Source organism: Kryptolebias marmoratus, linkage group LG24 (assembly GCF_001649575.2).
Source record: "Kryptolebias marmoratus isolate JLee-2015 linkage group LG24, ASM164957v2, whole genome shotgun sequence".
Lineage (NCBI taxonomy): Eukaryota > Metazoa > Chordata > Actinopteri > Cyprinodontiformes > Rivulidae > Kryptolebias > Kryptolebias marmoratus.
This window is the reverse complement of record NC_051453.1, coordinates 13,364,369-13,380,142: the sequence shown is the minus strand read 5'-3', so window position 1 is coordinate 13,380,142 and position 15,774 is coordinate 13,364,369. Positions and strand designations below refer to the sequence as shown.

At 41.5% G+C, this 15,774-nt stretch overlaps 1 protein-coding gene across 1 annotated transcript; it reads left to right on the top strand.

Moving 5' to 3' along the window:
• The first annotated feature begins 647 nt into the window (after nt 1-647).
• On the top strand, nt 648-15,221 carry rorca (RAR-related orphan receptor C a). Its single transcript, XM_017407386.3, has 10 exons — nt 648-1,071; nt 6,508-6,593; nt 6,721-6,862; nt 7,180-7,620; nt 7,726-7,847; nt 8,375-8,507; nt 10,402-10,509; nt 10,670-10,780; nt 13,314-13,426; nt 13,528-15,221. The coding sequence occupies exons 1-10, from the start codon at nt 1,065-1,067 to the stop codon at nt 13,687-13,689; spliced, it is 1,425 nt and encodes a 474-aa protein (XP_017262875.1). The 5' UTR covers nt 648-1,064; the 3' UTR covers nt 13,690-15,221.
• Nucleotides 15,222-15,774: the final 553 nt, after the last annotated feature.

Here is a 15,774-nt window from a genome sequence, read left to right as displayed (position 1 = left end):
GGATAAAGTTCATAAAAAATATATATTTCCACCCATTTTCCAACTTCACACCCTAAGGTATGGAAAACAAAACAAAAGCAGCAGCACCACCAGTGTCCACACCTAATTTCTCTGCTGGGATTAGTGTTTGTTAATCCTGTGATATAATTACAAGTCCCTACCATGCTGCATGCAGCTGAAGGAAAACTAAGGACAACTGCATAGCTTTTTTTTATTCCTGCTTTTGATGTAATAAATACATAAAAATGAAACTTTCTTTCCTTGTATTTGCTGTTGATTCTCAGAGGAAACAGCGTTTTGAGGTTTGCATCATCTTTAATCCAGCGTTAGGGTGGAGATTAGACGTAGAAACACGGTTTGTGACGTTTACTGATTAACCTACGTGAAATTAAATAAAATTAAACTGAATGAACGGGATCACGCTGAAAAGAAATGCCCCGCGTGTTAATATTATTATCGGTTCCCACGCGGACGGGCGGCCGCTCTGACACACTGCCACACTTTCCCACGCACGCGAGCGCCTCCTTTAAAGCGCGCAGTGTGTGTGTGCGCGCGCGCGTGTGTGTAGAGGCGGGGGGGAGGAGTGGCGCGCTCACGGGGCACGAGGCGGGCGGACCGTGGGGTGAGGATCATGTGTAGTCCACGCGCTGTAACTGGGTTAGAGCGAGCCGCGGAGCTGGAAGGAGCTGACAGGAGCACAAGGAGGAGGAAGAGGACCCGAGCCGAGCCGAGCCGAACCGAGCCGAGCCGCACTGTTCCATTTCTGACCGGGGCTGGAATTTATTCCCAGTCGGGAGCCGAGAGGACAGAGCTGAATAACTGAGAGATATCGTTACCTTTAGTTTATTTGTTTTTAAAGAGTAGAGTCCATGTGAGGACCCGTTGCTGTGACACTTCTCACTTGCTCCGGTTTGGGGCTTTTATTATTATTAATATTATTACTAATAATAATATTAAAAACAACTCCTCTCAGTTGGGTTTTGGCTTCTTTCTTTTTTTCCCTTTTTTTGCGCTTGGAGTTCAATTTACATGTCCAGAAGAGTCGACTAGACTTCACCGCCGACATGAGAGGTGAGTTGGTGCATTTTCGTTCATTATTTCTTTCCTTTTTCTATTATCATTATAATTATGAATAATGAGTTTGCAACAAATTTCTGCACACATGTTTGCTGCTGCTGGTGTCTGTACACAAAACAACTTTTTTGGAGGGGTGGGAGGGGGGGTTACATTAATGTCCGAGTCCAAAGTGCGTCAGCTGCGGGCGCGCAGGGAACCAAACAGCAAAAAGGCATAATAATAACAATAATACTATTACCTCCACTACTACTACTATTACTACTAATAATAATAACAAAAAAAACTTAGTCTTTAAAATAATATCCACAAAACAGGGTTTAAAAGTGGATTTTTAACATAAATCAGAACTTGTAATGAGTCCATTTGCGGCTTGGTTGCAATAGTTGAGACATTTGTTTGTTTGTTTGTTTTGTTTTGCCTGCGGCTGATTAAAAAAACAGCGATGTTTTACTTATTTATTTATTTTTTTTATCAGTAAGCTGCTGACTCCCGTTATGTAAGACTGAGGGAGGGGAGGTGGGGAGCGGAGTGATTCATGCGCTGTCAAGTCGCATTAAGATCTGCTGGCAGGGATTGTTATTGTTGAATAAGGAGTCTGTTTTCATTGATCTAGCTCTCCCTTTTCCATCCTTTCATTAAACTCATATGAGTTCATTTATAAAGCAAAGCTTTGTGGGAGTCAGACAAAATTTGTAGCACCTTTTCTTTCTTTTGCCACTCATTTCTTTGACAGGAATAGTTTGCTTCAAAGTGCATTAAAGGTACACAGATGTGCGCTGATGTCACTGTATCTCTGGTATCTGACCAGCCAACGTGTATTTGTTGTCAGTATCAGGGGTATGGCGACCAGTGTGAGCAGGGAGGGCCAGGAGGTGCTCCATTGACCTAGATCTGTCATTGAAGATTAGTGTGTAACTGTATGTTTGTTGGGGGGATGGGGGGTCATGGTGTGTCATTATCACAAATGAATTAATGCTGATAGTTTGGAAAAAAGTTATCCAAGAAGGGCCTCTTGGAGACATTCGCTTGAAGAGCTCAGTTTTACTTGGAAATAAAATCATTTTCAAGTTAACTGCTGTTGCAAAGATGATATTGTTGATCAAATTAAATATATATAGTGTGTTTTGATGACAACATTTGCCTTTTAGTTTAGTTTTGTCATACCCATCATGCACCGCTGTGACAGGCAGGATATGGGCACAGCAAGCCCACATTTCACCGTGAAGCACAGCAGGATTCGGTTCTGCTCGGCTTCCTCTGCCGGCTATAAGGTTTCTCACATCAACTGTTCCCAAACGTGTCAACTATGGAGCCATGAGATAACACTTGTAACCCCCAACTCTGGCTGGTTGAAACGTCGCTTAAACAAGAGCATACTGACAACAAAGATAGTCCTAACAACTACTATACTTTTTTTTTTCATTTTGCTTCTCTATTTTAACAAGAAATCCAATTATGAATCATTTTTCATTTTGGTTTAAGTGCTGGAGATCACCTCAAGACCCCCCACTTGGGGTTTAACAATGAACTAGAGGCAACATTATTCCCTTCGACTTTAGCAGAGAAAAGTCGGAGGGAATGTGATCAAAGAAACAAAAACACATGAAGCGATCTTACAATCCGCGCCTAAAGAAGCTTCACTGGTGTCACAAAGTCGTGGTAGCTTTAAAGAGGGGAGTTTACTTTCTGCTCTCCAAGGACAGCACTGTGCTGAGCTCAGCCTCAGAGCCACTATCTGTTCAGCGAACAGCCTTGGGGAAGTTAACAGCGAGTTGCATTATGTGTCAAGGTGCCCTTTTCTCTCTGACAACTGCCTGCTCTGATTCTGTTACACTTATGTAAAGTTTTAACTCTCCACGCAACTATCAGTACACCAGCAAAGTGCTGAAATTGTCTGAGGTATCTGTGTGATATGTGCACTGGGACTACAGAGATTAATGTATTATTTAACTCGTTATGATTTGTTTAGACTCCAGTGGGTCTTGATGTGGTGCCATTTTGATAGGTGATATCTGTTTCCAAAGTATGCACACAGATAGCAAAACAGACGATTTTCAGTCAAGGTGACCGTGATTGGGGTGGTTTCACTCCCATATTTGTTCCTGCAGTTTGGTGCAAAATGCAAATTATAAACTGGATTTCTGTGTCCGGTTTTGTTTGTGTTGCAGAGGCCCGTTGAGGTTTTGGCTTGTTAAAGGGCCCACGGCGAGGACAAATGAATGCATCTTTTCTTAACAGTGGTGCAGCATTACAGTGTGCGGCCAGGTTTCTTGGCAGCCGCAGCTCTGTTCAGTGTGCACAATTAAACAGAATTAAAAGCGAGAAAGCAGATTTCTCTATTCCAAAAGGGGTTAACTTCATGCAAGCCCATCTAAGTCTACAAAAAAAAAAGAAGCAAATATGTAAGACAAGGGCGAAGACAAACTGCTCTTTAAGGGGTTTTCCGCATGTGAGTTTGAAGAAAACTCCGACACATTCCTTGCATTTTTAAAAAACTGAGGTTAGCATCAAGACATATATGAGTTCTCTGTAAAAGTCAGTACTGGAACAGAACTTATGGTTCACAATCTAAAACCATAAAGAAAGACAAGTGTTCAAAGCAAGTAGCCTGTGGGACAAACCCCTGCATATTTTAAAACAATTTTGTGCATTAAGTCCTTTTGTTGGAAAACTGGCCTCGTGATATGTTGCACAATGCTTCTCACATAGTGTTCTTTTATGAATATAGGCTAAACACACAGTATGGCAGGTAAATGTAAAGTGGAAGGTAAATAGGACTTTGGAGTCTGTGTGATTAGCTGGGTGTGAGAGGACAAAGTCTCAGTAGCTAAAGGTTTACAGCACCAGGTGATGAAACACCAACACATGCACCAAATAGTTGTAACAGATCTCGGATTTTCTCTTTAAGGCTTTTTGTCGAGCTTCCAAATTTCTGAACATTTTTTTATGTTGCACAAATTTAAGCCCAATAGTTTGAATGTCTTTCAACTAAACTCTGACAAGAAAGAGAAGTGATGTGAAGAAAACTAAAATGACATCCCAGCTGTGATTATTTGGTTTAAATCATTCAGACTGTCATGTTTGAAGTGGTATTTCCATTTTGTTTTCCTGGAACACAGATTAACGGAGGTTCTTCCAAGTGTGAAGGAGCTCTTGTTTTGACCCAGACATCCTTGAAATGTTTTAGCGAAGACACGCACTCAGCATTGTTTTAATGTTATAAATGCTTGGCATGGTGTCATTTACACTAAACAGCCAAGTTCGGTGTTTTGAACTGTGCAACATTCATTAGCCAACAGACCGGAGAGAAATCTTCAGGCGGCCAATTTCATCAGAGTAAAAATAGATTTATGGTCCAGCTCAAACACAGCTGAAATTTCACACAAATGCTTGACGTGCTGCAACAAGCTGAAGAGCTACCATGAGCTATATTTGTCCCCCTGCTTGCCTCTTACTGTACTAGATGTTTGTGCAAATTAATCCAGATGTTGCACAAACATCACGTAAAGGCTCTTGGTTTTGGCTCTTCCCACTTTTGTTTCTCCAAACCAAGTGGAGGCATCCACCCTCTCCTTACTTAACGACTGAGTCAGGTTTGGTTCCACCTCAAAACCTGCAAGAAACCAGATTGTGGGGTTTTCTTTTGCGAGGACTGCCGTCACAGACCCCGGCCGCCCCTCCCTCCCTCCCTCCCCGTTCGCTGAATGGAAACTGTGTCAGTGGAGCAATCCCTGTTCACTGGTTCTGGCTGTACAACTCGTCTGACTGGCAGGCGAGGCGGCGAGTCACAGGCGCAGCCTCCAGCTCCAGAGGCCAATCAGAGCGCAGGGAGATGACGGAGGGTGGCTGCTCTGTTGCCACGACAACCACCTCTGAATGAGTGTGTTCATGGAATGCACCAGATGGGGGTTATATAACAGGCTGTGGGGGGTGGGGGTGGGGGAAGAGGCTCTGAGGACAGGAGGGGAGGGTGGGGATAAAGGGAGCAATGGAGAAAGGGATTTTTTCCATTGGCCTTTATTTATTTATATCCCTCAGTTGCATTCGCTTGATGGGACGTATTTACAAACTAAGACACTAAAATTTGCCACTTGCATTGCAGGAAAAGTGCATATTTCAGGAGAAAACGGACTGATTTGTCCTCCCGAAGTCAGATTTAAAGAACAGTGTCAGTCAGTAACCTCGTGTGCTTTCGCTCAGTCCGTGACGCACATCTTTCCCCACACAGAGTGACTCACGATTGATTGGATTTGAGTATTTTATGAAAGTCTCTTTTAGAAAACTGCAATTTTCTGGAGAGCTGCGAAAGCAAATCCTATTTTGTGATTTAACAGGTTACCTAATATCTTTGTGTGACATGACAGAAAGGCATTAGTGACTGTTTGGCACACACTGCAGTTTCGGAACAAACAAAAACATTTTTTTTATACATGCTAGCAGCACCTTGGAGATGCTTTGTGGGTCATAAACATCATTAGTACTTGATGTATGAGCCCAATTATTAATGAAACCTCCATAGCTACAAAAATATTATAATTTTGCTTGCTTGTTTTGGTTTGTCTATAATTTACAGAAGCTGCTTCAAGCTAGAGTAGTTGTACTTGAGCAGTATTTGTTTTGTTTCAACTCATGTTTTAAAAGCAGGCCTATTAGACAAAAAAAAAAAAACCTGGTTTGACACACATTTTTTATTCATTCTTAAATAACTTGAAAAAGGTGACATCTTTATAGTGACATCCAAAGACACCTGAGCTGGGCGAAGGCCCCCTTGGTTTCAGGCTCTGATCGACGCCTCTGGTTTCAGTCGTACTCCCAGACGGACCTGGCATGGCACAATTCTTTTGTTATCTGCTAACATTTTGCTCATCCTGAATGAGGAGCAGCAGCGCGAGAGAGACCTGTGAAACTTTATAACCCTGGGCTTCAAGCTAATGCAATTGAGCTGCTATTCTGGGGCTGAGGAGGCCCGGCTTCTTAGATAAACAGCATAATGAAAAGAACAGGCTGTTCTTGATTAAGAAGGCTCAGGCTTCCACAATGAGCACAAGATGTATAATGTATACACAGTTCGGTTTGCATTCTTCACACTTCTCTGGTTTCTTTACAGTCCTGTAACATAATGCAAATTTGTCTCAGTATTGTTGCTAAAGCTTCAAACAATAAAATGCACAAATTAAACGCCATCAAATAATCACGCTGAATGCAAGGAGCAGGTAGAGGTGGTAGAGGACTGGTTCAAGTTGAAAATCACGGCTGATTAAATATTGATTTGTTATATACTGCCAAGTCCGTTTGATACAGCTGAAGAGATTTATTGACAATATCTGCAATCGGAAGCAAATGTTGATTGTTCTGTGAAAAAAAAAAAAAAAACTCTTATAATTACCTACTAATGTTTTATTTGCATTGCTCTTTCTTTCATTTTTTTAGCTCAAATAGAAGTGATTCCTTGTAAAATCTGTGGGGATAAATCATCAGGCATTCACTACGGTGTCATCACCTGTGAAGGCTGCAAGGTAAGTTAATACAGAGAGAAACATAAGAAGATGTTAAAAATGTTCACCAATAATTTACCCAGTCTAATCAATCATCTGTAACCCTGTAAAGTCATTCACATATTGCTCGTTTTTTGTATTCTTGCAGGGTTTCTTTCGGCGCAGCCAGCAAAACAACGCCAGGTACTCTTGCTCACGACAGAGGAACTGCCTAATTGACCGGACCAACCGTAATCGCTGTCAGCACTGCAGGCTGCAGAAATGTGTCGCTCTCGGCATGAGCCGTGATGGTGAGGTCACTTATTCCCTTTAGGTTTAACTTTAACCCGCCGCCGTGAAGGCGAACGATAATGTCTGCATGTGTGTGTCAGCCTGTTAGCCACTTTCACAGATATTGAACTAAAATTTGATGTGGGAGTAGCTGAAAGCCACTCACAACACATCCTCTGAGCTTCATATCTTGAGATATCACGTGAGATTGTGTGCAGTGGTATACATTCCTTAAAATGTCACTAAATCTTTAATTACCTTCAGAGTTTCCAGTGGTTCCACTTATCACATTGACTAGAGTTGAGAAGTCTTATATCTCTACTCTCTTCTGTTGCAGCTGTGAAGTTTGGTCGCATGTCCAAAAAGCAGCGTGACAGCCTGTACGCAGAGGTCCAGAAACACCAGCAGTCCCTGGAGTGCGCCGGAGCCGGTGCCCGCGAGGACAACAGCAACATGGCCGACCACAACTGCGCGTACAGGAGAGGCTCCAGCGCCGCCCTCAGTGACCTGGACGACATCACAACGCTGCCAGAAGGGCTGCTTTTTGATCTGCCGCTGACCCCGGAAGATGCCGGTGGAGAGTACTGTAACCTGGACATGCTGGGCGGAAGCGCGGGCAGCAGCTCGTCCTCTCAAAGCTCGCCAGAGCAGAGCAGCTTGGACTTTGCTGATGGCAACAACAGCATCAAACATGAGTACCAATTGTTGCACGATTCTGGACTCTTCTCACATGCAATCGTCAACCCAGTGCCAGAGAGCTGCTCCCTACTGGAGATAGGTCAGTGCTAACTCTCTGTTGACATATTTAAACTCTGAATATGTTCTTGAAACATCCATGGTGCACGTTAAACACGTAAATAATGTAAGACGTTCCTCCATTTAGAGCATATAATTCAGAGTGTGGTAAAGTCCCACATTGAGACAAGCCAGTACAGCACAGAGGACCTGAAGAGACTGGCGTGGAGTTTGTACAGTCCAGAAGAAACACGCTCGCACCAGACCAAGGTAAGCCTTAAACTTACATCTGTTCAAGTGAAACAAACGCATGACTACAGAACCCCATTTGCATGTTTTATTGACAACCAAGTTTGGAAGGAGCATAATCTATTTTATTAAATTCTAGACACACTGCAGAATTCAAGTACACTGCGTTCTGAACTCCAAAATGAAAATTTATAATTAGAAAAACAAAGCAACTGTCAAATATAAATCTTGTAAGATCGCCGCAGTAGATCCACCTCGGGGAGATCCTTTGTACTTAGACTAACGAATGATTTCAGCTTTGAGTTTAGCTTTCAATCAGTCAAATAGGTGAATCAAGGTGACAGCAACACTTAAAAAAATCAAAGGATAGTATGCCTACCTAGAGGATCTTTTATTGCTTTCTGGGTGGACGCCTCAGGGTAATATGTCACTCAGACATTCAGTTAATTTACCATAAACATCACTCAAAAGAACGCAATGAAACACAACTTGTCTGTCGGGAGCTGCTAGCCTCACAGGAACTTTCTGTGTTCTTCCTTCTCTTTCAGTCAGCTGAGGTGATGTGGCAGCAGTGTGCCATTCACATCACCAACGCAATCCAGTACATAGTGGAGTTTGCGAAGCGCATCTCTGGCTTCATGGACCTCTGTCAGAATGATCAGATTATCCTCCTCAAAGCAGGTCAGTGCAAGATACCAATTTCCAGGCCCTGAAGGCTACAATCAGTTCTGCACAGCCAACACTGTGTGTGTGTTAATCACTGTTCAAACTGAGTCAAGACAAAGATACTTGTTGTCAAGTTAGCTGTCAGTGGTGGACCACTTTCCAGACTTTTAGCATCACATGCTTGCAGAGTGACTTAAAAAGGTGCATGGTCAGTTTTCCTCTGAAAAATAGCCTCTTTGTTTTAAAAGAAAAGGAACAAATTGATCCACACACCAAAGAAACCTAATGTTTTTTCATGAATATCACCCTTCTTCAAACTGCCAAATGTTTTGTGTATAGAGTCTGCATCTTTGCATAAAAGGTTTAGTAATCTGAAGGAGGTGCCCAAAACATCCCACAAAAAAAGTTTTTATGCATGAGCCATGAGCCCAGCATAAAGACCATTAACTCATAGATCAGAAAGCTCTACAGCAGGGGTGGGCAATCCCAGTCCTCGAATGCCACTATCCTGCATGTGTTACTTGTTTCCCTGCTCCAACACGCCTGATTCAGAGGTTAAATTACCTCTTCATGTTCTGCAGAAGCCTGTTAATCAACCATTGATTCAAATCAGGTGTGTTGGAGCAGAGAAACAAGTAAAACATGCATATGAATATATGAATATATCCCAAAAGAAAATGTTACTTTGTTCTCATATACTCTAAAGGTGAAAGCAGACTGGAGGGAGATCATTAAACATGTTACATCATTTAAGGGAATCCAAAAAATACAGTAGAGCATATGTAACACCAGAGTTATGTGATTGTACAGCCAACTTCTGATAATGTATTGGCTGGGATGCAAAGAAATAATTACAATGGTTCCTCCATGAGAACAACGCTCTACCTTCAGGCCACCACATGATCACACAAAGAGCAGTTCTGCATTTCAAATGATGGGCAGTGGCCCGGCGGTTTTTGCCCAGGTCACACCCACAATATTTTGTGTTGCTGTAAACATTTCTGTCACAAACAGTCCTTGTCACACAACAGCAGTAAATATTTTCATAATTGCAAAAAGGTGCGCACATGAAGTACTCAGCTAAATACAATTCTGTCACAGAAAACAAATGGTGTTCAACTAGTGTGCACAGCCAAATATACATAACAAATCGTCACACCAGGCTCAAGCTAGAACAAAGTGTTTATCCCAGTGAAAGAAAGTGCACTCTGTTGTTTTCAAATCACACGTAGAAGTTTGGCCACGTGTCCCAGTATCGATGAAGTTTAGATGGACAAAGGGTAAATGCATTGAGAAGAAACTCAGCACATACTTCATGTCTGATGTCAGAAACATAATGAATTTGACAAATAGAAATCTGTACAGTTTTGGCACAATTACATGAATCTTTGGTTTACGTACACCAGCTGCTGCAGCTCAGTTCTTCAGCATTAAACATACACTTTTAGTTAAATTTTTTAAAAATTCATTATCTTCTGGCCAGAAACTAGTTTCCTCTGTAGTCCAGGCGTTGTAGCCCAAAAACATTGAGTTGGTGACTGTCTGTTACACAGCTTATAAGAGCCCTGTAAATGTATAGCTTGATAATGTTTGCTGTTTTGTAAAAGAAACCCAATCAGGCCCCAGAAGTGACATTTATAAAGTGATATTTAGCCTCAACACCTCTTGAACCACTTGGTTTTGGTTGAGCAATACTACCTTTTATGACCATCATCCCTGTGCTAATTCCTGCTATTTACAGGTTGATCATCAAATCTAGTTTTTGGTTAATGTGATTACACATGTAACAGGTTTATCTAACATTAAGTTTAAAAATAGCCACGGCCCAAAGTTGTTTTGTTTCATCAGATTCCTTTTGCAACAAGGTTATTTTTATATGACTTTTTTTTTTATCTCTGTGTGTCAACAGGCTGCATGGATGTTCTTCTGATCCGTATGTGCCGGGCCTTTAACCCCATCAATAACACGTTGCTCTTCGATGGAAAGTTTGCCTCTCCTCAACTTTTTAAAGCTCTGGGTATGTCAGCCAACCACACTCACGCAAATATACTGTAGAAATGTAAAGGTTCTTTCAGGTCACCTGTTTTTTTTTTATCCAACTTCCTTATCTGTTTCAATAATTACAGTCAATATTTCCCATTTTGAAAACAGTTTTACTTTTTGTTCCCTTCCTCAAGGCTGCGATGACCTTGTGAGTGCAGTGTTCGACTTTGCCAAGAATCTGAGCCGCATCCAGATGTCGGAAGAGGAGATGGCTCTCTTCAGTGCTGCTGTGCTGTTGTCACCAGGTGAGATAAGGTCCCTGATTAAACTACCTTCCGGTTCACGATAAACCTGTGAAACTGGTATTTGGCGAACAAAGTATCGATCATACGTTTAACCACAGAAGGGTGTGTGGTATTTATCCCAGCCCCCGCACTGTTAAAGCTGCTGCACAAGTTTGACGTACACTAACTGAACTCATGCACCCACTAGCCTACGGACTAGTTATGGTATTCTTCCCCTTGGCATGACTCCCTCTGAAATCTTTATTTTCCATTGTGGCCATTTCCCCCTGATGGAAGCAGAGTATATTAATGTTTACACGTGTTTCACACTACTGTGATAAAAAAAAAAAAAACAAGCAAGCTGTTTGTGTGTTTAGTAAACATTTTTATTCAAGGTAATGTAAAATAAAAAATTATTACAGAGTGACTAATGCAGTGAAATAAGAGTTTTATTGCAGGGAGGGATCAGAATGCCAGAGTAACGTGGAAAGTTTATAAACAAATAACATCTTACCTGCTGCAGGTAGCTCTTTGGCGAAGCACGGTTTATTGAAATTGACGAGCTAACAGCCATTCAGAGCAGGGCCGGGACCAAAGTGGTGTGCTGTCCTCTTAAAACTGCTCCAATCTCAACATCTTTAGAGTGTTTCATCTGATCTCCATTTAATAAACCTTTAGTCTTGCATTGCAGAGTTATTCCAACAGAAAGTGCCCCAAGCTGCACCAAAAATGCGACAGCAAGCTGATATTGTCGCTATTTTTCCTTGCAAATAAACATAGAATTTTATGTAAATAATGTGTTGTTCAATATTGACAGCGATGTAAGGGTTTATAAAATTTCCACTTTGACATTTTTGAGATTGTAGATGTTTCAAGGCGGCTGCAGTCCACTCTTTTTCCTCAAACTGATGCTGTACAAAGAGCTACCTACAAAAGGCTAGGTATTACCTGTTCAAAAGACTCAAACAAAACCCACACATAAAAATATCTGATCTGTTCTTTTAATAGCCACTATACGCAGTGGTCATGCCCACAAACATGGTCTGTAGACGGCCGTAAAATGTGTTGCTAAAATTATGAGCCAAACCTTTAAACACCTTTAGAAAAAAGTAATTACGCTGGCGTCAGAGATGATAGCTACGTTCTGCTTGCTTGGAGCCTTGGCAAAGACAGTCGTAAAAAGCACCGTGCTAAGTAGAGTAATTAAAAAACAAATGCAGCATTCCGCTGTAGTTTAACACGCAATGGAAAATTACGTTTTGTGAGATTTTAAGAAATATATTTAGCTTTTCTACAAACTTCATCCTACTGATGTTACAAACCTTGTTCACTAGTTAATCTTATGTATTCACAGGAATTCATTATTTGGTTTAAATCACTGAAATGTTTCATAGGACAGTTTCACTATGAAACACTTTTAGATGACATTTTAAATCCCTGTGAAGACCGCTGCTAAAAGACAGCACTCTCTTTTGGAGTAACGTGTTATTTCAGTTGATCACACCTCATTTAATGCTTTATTTCAATTCAGTTTGTTAATCCAGTGCCAGCTCAGAAGTCATCTTGGGACAATGTACAGAAAAAAAACAAACAAAAGAAAAAGGTGTGGTTCATATTCATAAGAGAAAATTTGCATATTCGACTCTTGGACATTTTCCAGGACAAGTCGTAAATTGTGACACACCTATCCGTCAGGTTGTAAACTAGCTTGTAATGCAGCCTACTCGGGGGCTGTGTTTTTTTTTAAAACTGCCACTGCACCGCCAGAGGCGACTGGCACACCTTTAATGACAAGCAATACAATACGAAACTAAAGCTACTGTTGGCATTTCAGTTATGAACATGATTCAGACAAAATTCAGCGAAATTTTAATTATGGACACAAGTTTGGGCAAAGTACGTTTCTTTTTTTTTTTTGTTACAGCCTTAGCAGCCAAGCAACATTATAATCCATCGTAATTAAAAGGGTAGTCCGGTCATTTCTGAAGTAATGCTTTTGTCAAATAGTTATCAATAGATAGTTTCTTATGAGTCACGACATCAGTCGCAGAACATGGAGTTCGAAGAAAAGGGCAGAATTCTTCATCCAGGCGAGGCTAATGGCTACCTATTTTAGTTATTCAGACTTAGAAAACAACTTTTTCTCAGAACTGTCAAAACCTGTATTAAAGAACGCTGCATTAACCAAGTGTAAACTTCTAAACTTTTATATTTTATTTGTTTGTCTTTGTTTACTCGACAGAACATGTTGCAGCGTGAATGTTGGTCTCCTGAGTTATTCAGAGTGTAGAGGTTTAATATTAGCTAATAAATATATAATTGCATGGCTAGCCATTAGCATAGCCTGGAGGACAACTTTTACACTTGTCTCCATACTTCTTCCTCTATGAAGGTACTAACCAATGATTTGACAGAACATCACTTCAGAACTGACCAGACTATCCCGTTAAGTTTCTATTCTTGGATGTTTCGGTTTTAAACTCTACTACATTCACATTCTTTTTGCCAGCGTGATAATAATAGCAATAATGGGATAAACCTTCTTGTCTTTCAGACCGACAATGGCTGACGGACGTCCAGAAAATCCGGAAGTTGCAGGACAAAGTTTATATGGGTCTGCAGCGCTGTCTGCAAAAAGAGGGGGTGTCAGACGAGAAGCTAGCCAAGGTAACTTGGTGAAAATGTTAAGCCTAATATTTTCCCCAAATATGGCATAAATATTATATTCCCCTTTTAATTTCTCCTCCTGTTTTGAACTTGAATCCTAGATGGTGTCCAAGCTTCCTGCAATGAGGTCCATTTGCAACCTTCACATTGACAAACTGGAGTTTTTCCGCCTGGTCCACCCGGAGACGGCGTTCACGTTCCCTCCTTTGTACCGAGAGGTTTTCGGCAGTGAAATCACCTTCCCGGACTCCACAGAGGGCTAGTTTAGCCGTTCAGTTAAATGGCATGACTAACGTAGCGACACTGAGGTGTATTTAGAGGAAGATAAAAAAAGAAAAAAGAAAAAAAAAAGACGAAGAAGAAGAAAGAAAAGCAACAAAACGACGTGGCAGCCGTTTGAGGTAAACACCAACCAGTAGCCCAATGACAATCCTGCACGTTCCACTTTAGCACTCTCTCCTCCCACCTCTGCGGTCCAACAAACCCATGTGGAGTAGCATTCACTGCCCTGCGAGCCAACCTGTTCAGCTTTACACATCAGGGACTGCTGCTGGATCATCAGTGCATGTTACCTCCTTTTTAAAGAAGTGAAGAAATCATTGAAGTCTATTCTGCTTAGCTTGTACTCTGTCAGATATTTTTCTATGAGACAATTCGAGCCCTTTCTAGTTTGACTGTTCTCACAGCTCCTGTAAGAGATTCTTGAATGTATCCCCCCTCCTCCTGTAACTATCCAGCGCAGCCCGAGGCTTGAAACAGAATGTACAGCAAAAATGTCCTCACCCGCTTTGGGAGGTTTTGCTCTAACGATGTCCGTTTTAGGTGCCAGATCAAATTGTTTTAAGGGACCACGATCAAAGTCAAAGATAAAAACATAAAAACACAGATATTTTTACAGGCACACTCTCAGATACAGGTGGAAGTGAGCTGTGAGTTTTCTTTCTTTTTCTTTTTTTTCTTTTTTTTTATTGCAATCAGTGACCTCAGTCCAAATACCTTTTCCCTTTGCAAATGCCACTTAGAAAGTGAGGAGAAAATACAGAAGTTTTGTGAAAGCATTTTCAGATGTTCTTTTATATATATATATATTCATCTATTTATATAAAAACATCTATAAAACTGTAAAATACGAGCAGGGTTGTGCTCAGGTCATCCTGTCCACGTTATGAGGTTCTGGGATTTAAAAAGAATGTAGCAGAAATGACAGAAAACAATGTTTAATTCAGACTTACGAGTCAGGACCCAAAACAACCCCTCAGTGAAGGATTTTTCTTTTCTTTTCTTTATATATGGGTTTGCAGTCAAACTGCCAGCTGTGAAAACTTCTGTCAAACCCTCCTTTTGTAGACGGGCTGCGAGGAAGGCGCCTCTTTGCACATGACCTGAACACACACGGACACACACCTAGTCCTGTGAAGGACTTGTGAGTAAACACACACAACGAAGAGTTCAGGTCTGAATGAAGGGACAGTAAATCGGAGAAGAAAGGGCGGATGATGGTGTTATTGAAGCTCCCTTGGCATCATGAGATTTTATCACCAGCTCTCACTGCTCGGGGCTCGGGTTGATTACCTGTTCTGATTGAAGAATGATAGCCTCGATTCCTTACTCCCCCCGCTTTCCCTTACTACCTCACCCGCTCCAAACACTAGATGGCAAAGCTTGACAGAGCCATCAGCTACCCCCCTGAGTTAATACCTCAGAATTCACACTAGGGGGCCAACTCAAAAAAAAAAAAAACTACCAGAGGCACATTTGGAAGTCAGTGGCAACTACAGGCAATAATTTCAAAACTCGCCGTCATGAAACTGGAAAGAAAACAGAAGCAAAGTGAAACACTGGATCTTCTCTGACTGCTGTTCTGTCTTTTCAGAGCACTTTATGCCTTTAGGGCCAGGAAGGCCTAGGTTTTTTACAGGTCTGTCTCAAGTTACGTCTCCAGAGGTGGCTGTGTCCGCACGGCAACGTTTTATTCCAGGGAGGCGGATGTATTAGATTCCTGTAAAACAACACGTCTCGCTCTACCGGCAACACGGCGAGGCCAGGGCAAATATAATTGTTACTTTTATCCTAAGCATTTTGAGACAATCACGCAACGCATGCTGGATGTCGATCGGAGTAAACGTTGAGGCCAGGTTCGCTTTGCGCTGCTGGGACAGTGCCGTTCACTATAAACCGCGTAACTTCACCCAGTAATGAAGGGACTACTACCCTGCTCATGGTACTTAAAGAAAATGGCATTGTGGGATTGTGCAATAATGTCTTTCCCATTGTTTTCAGTGTGTTGGGCCTTAGTTGTAATGTACTACAGTTCATGTTTCCACTAGCACTCCAGCATTAATAATATT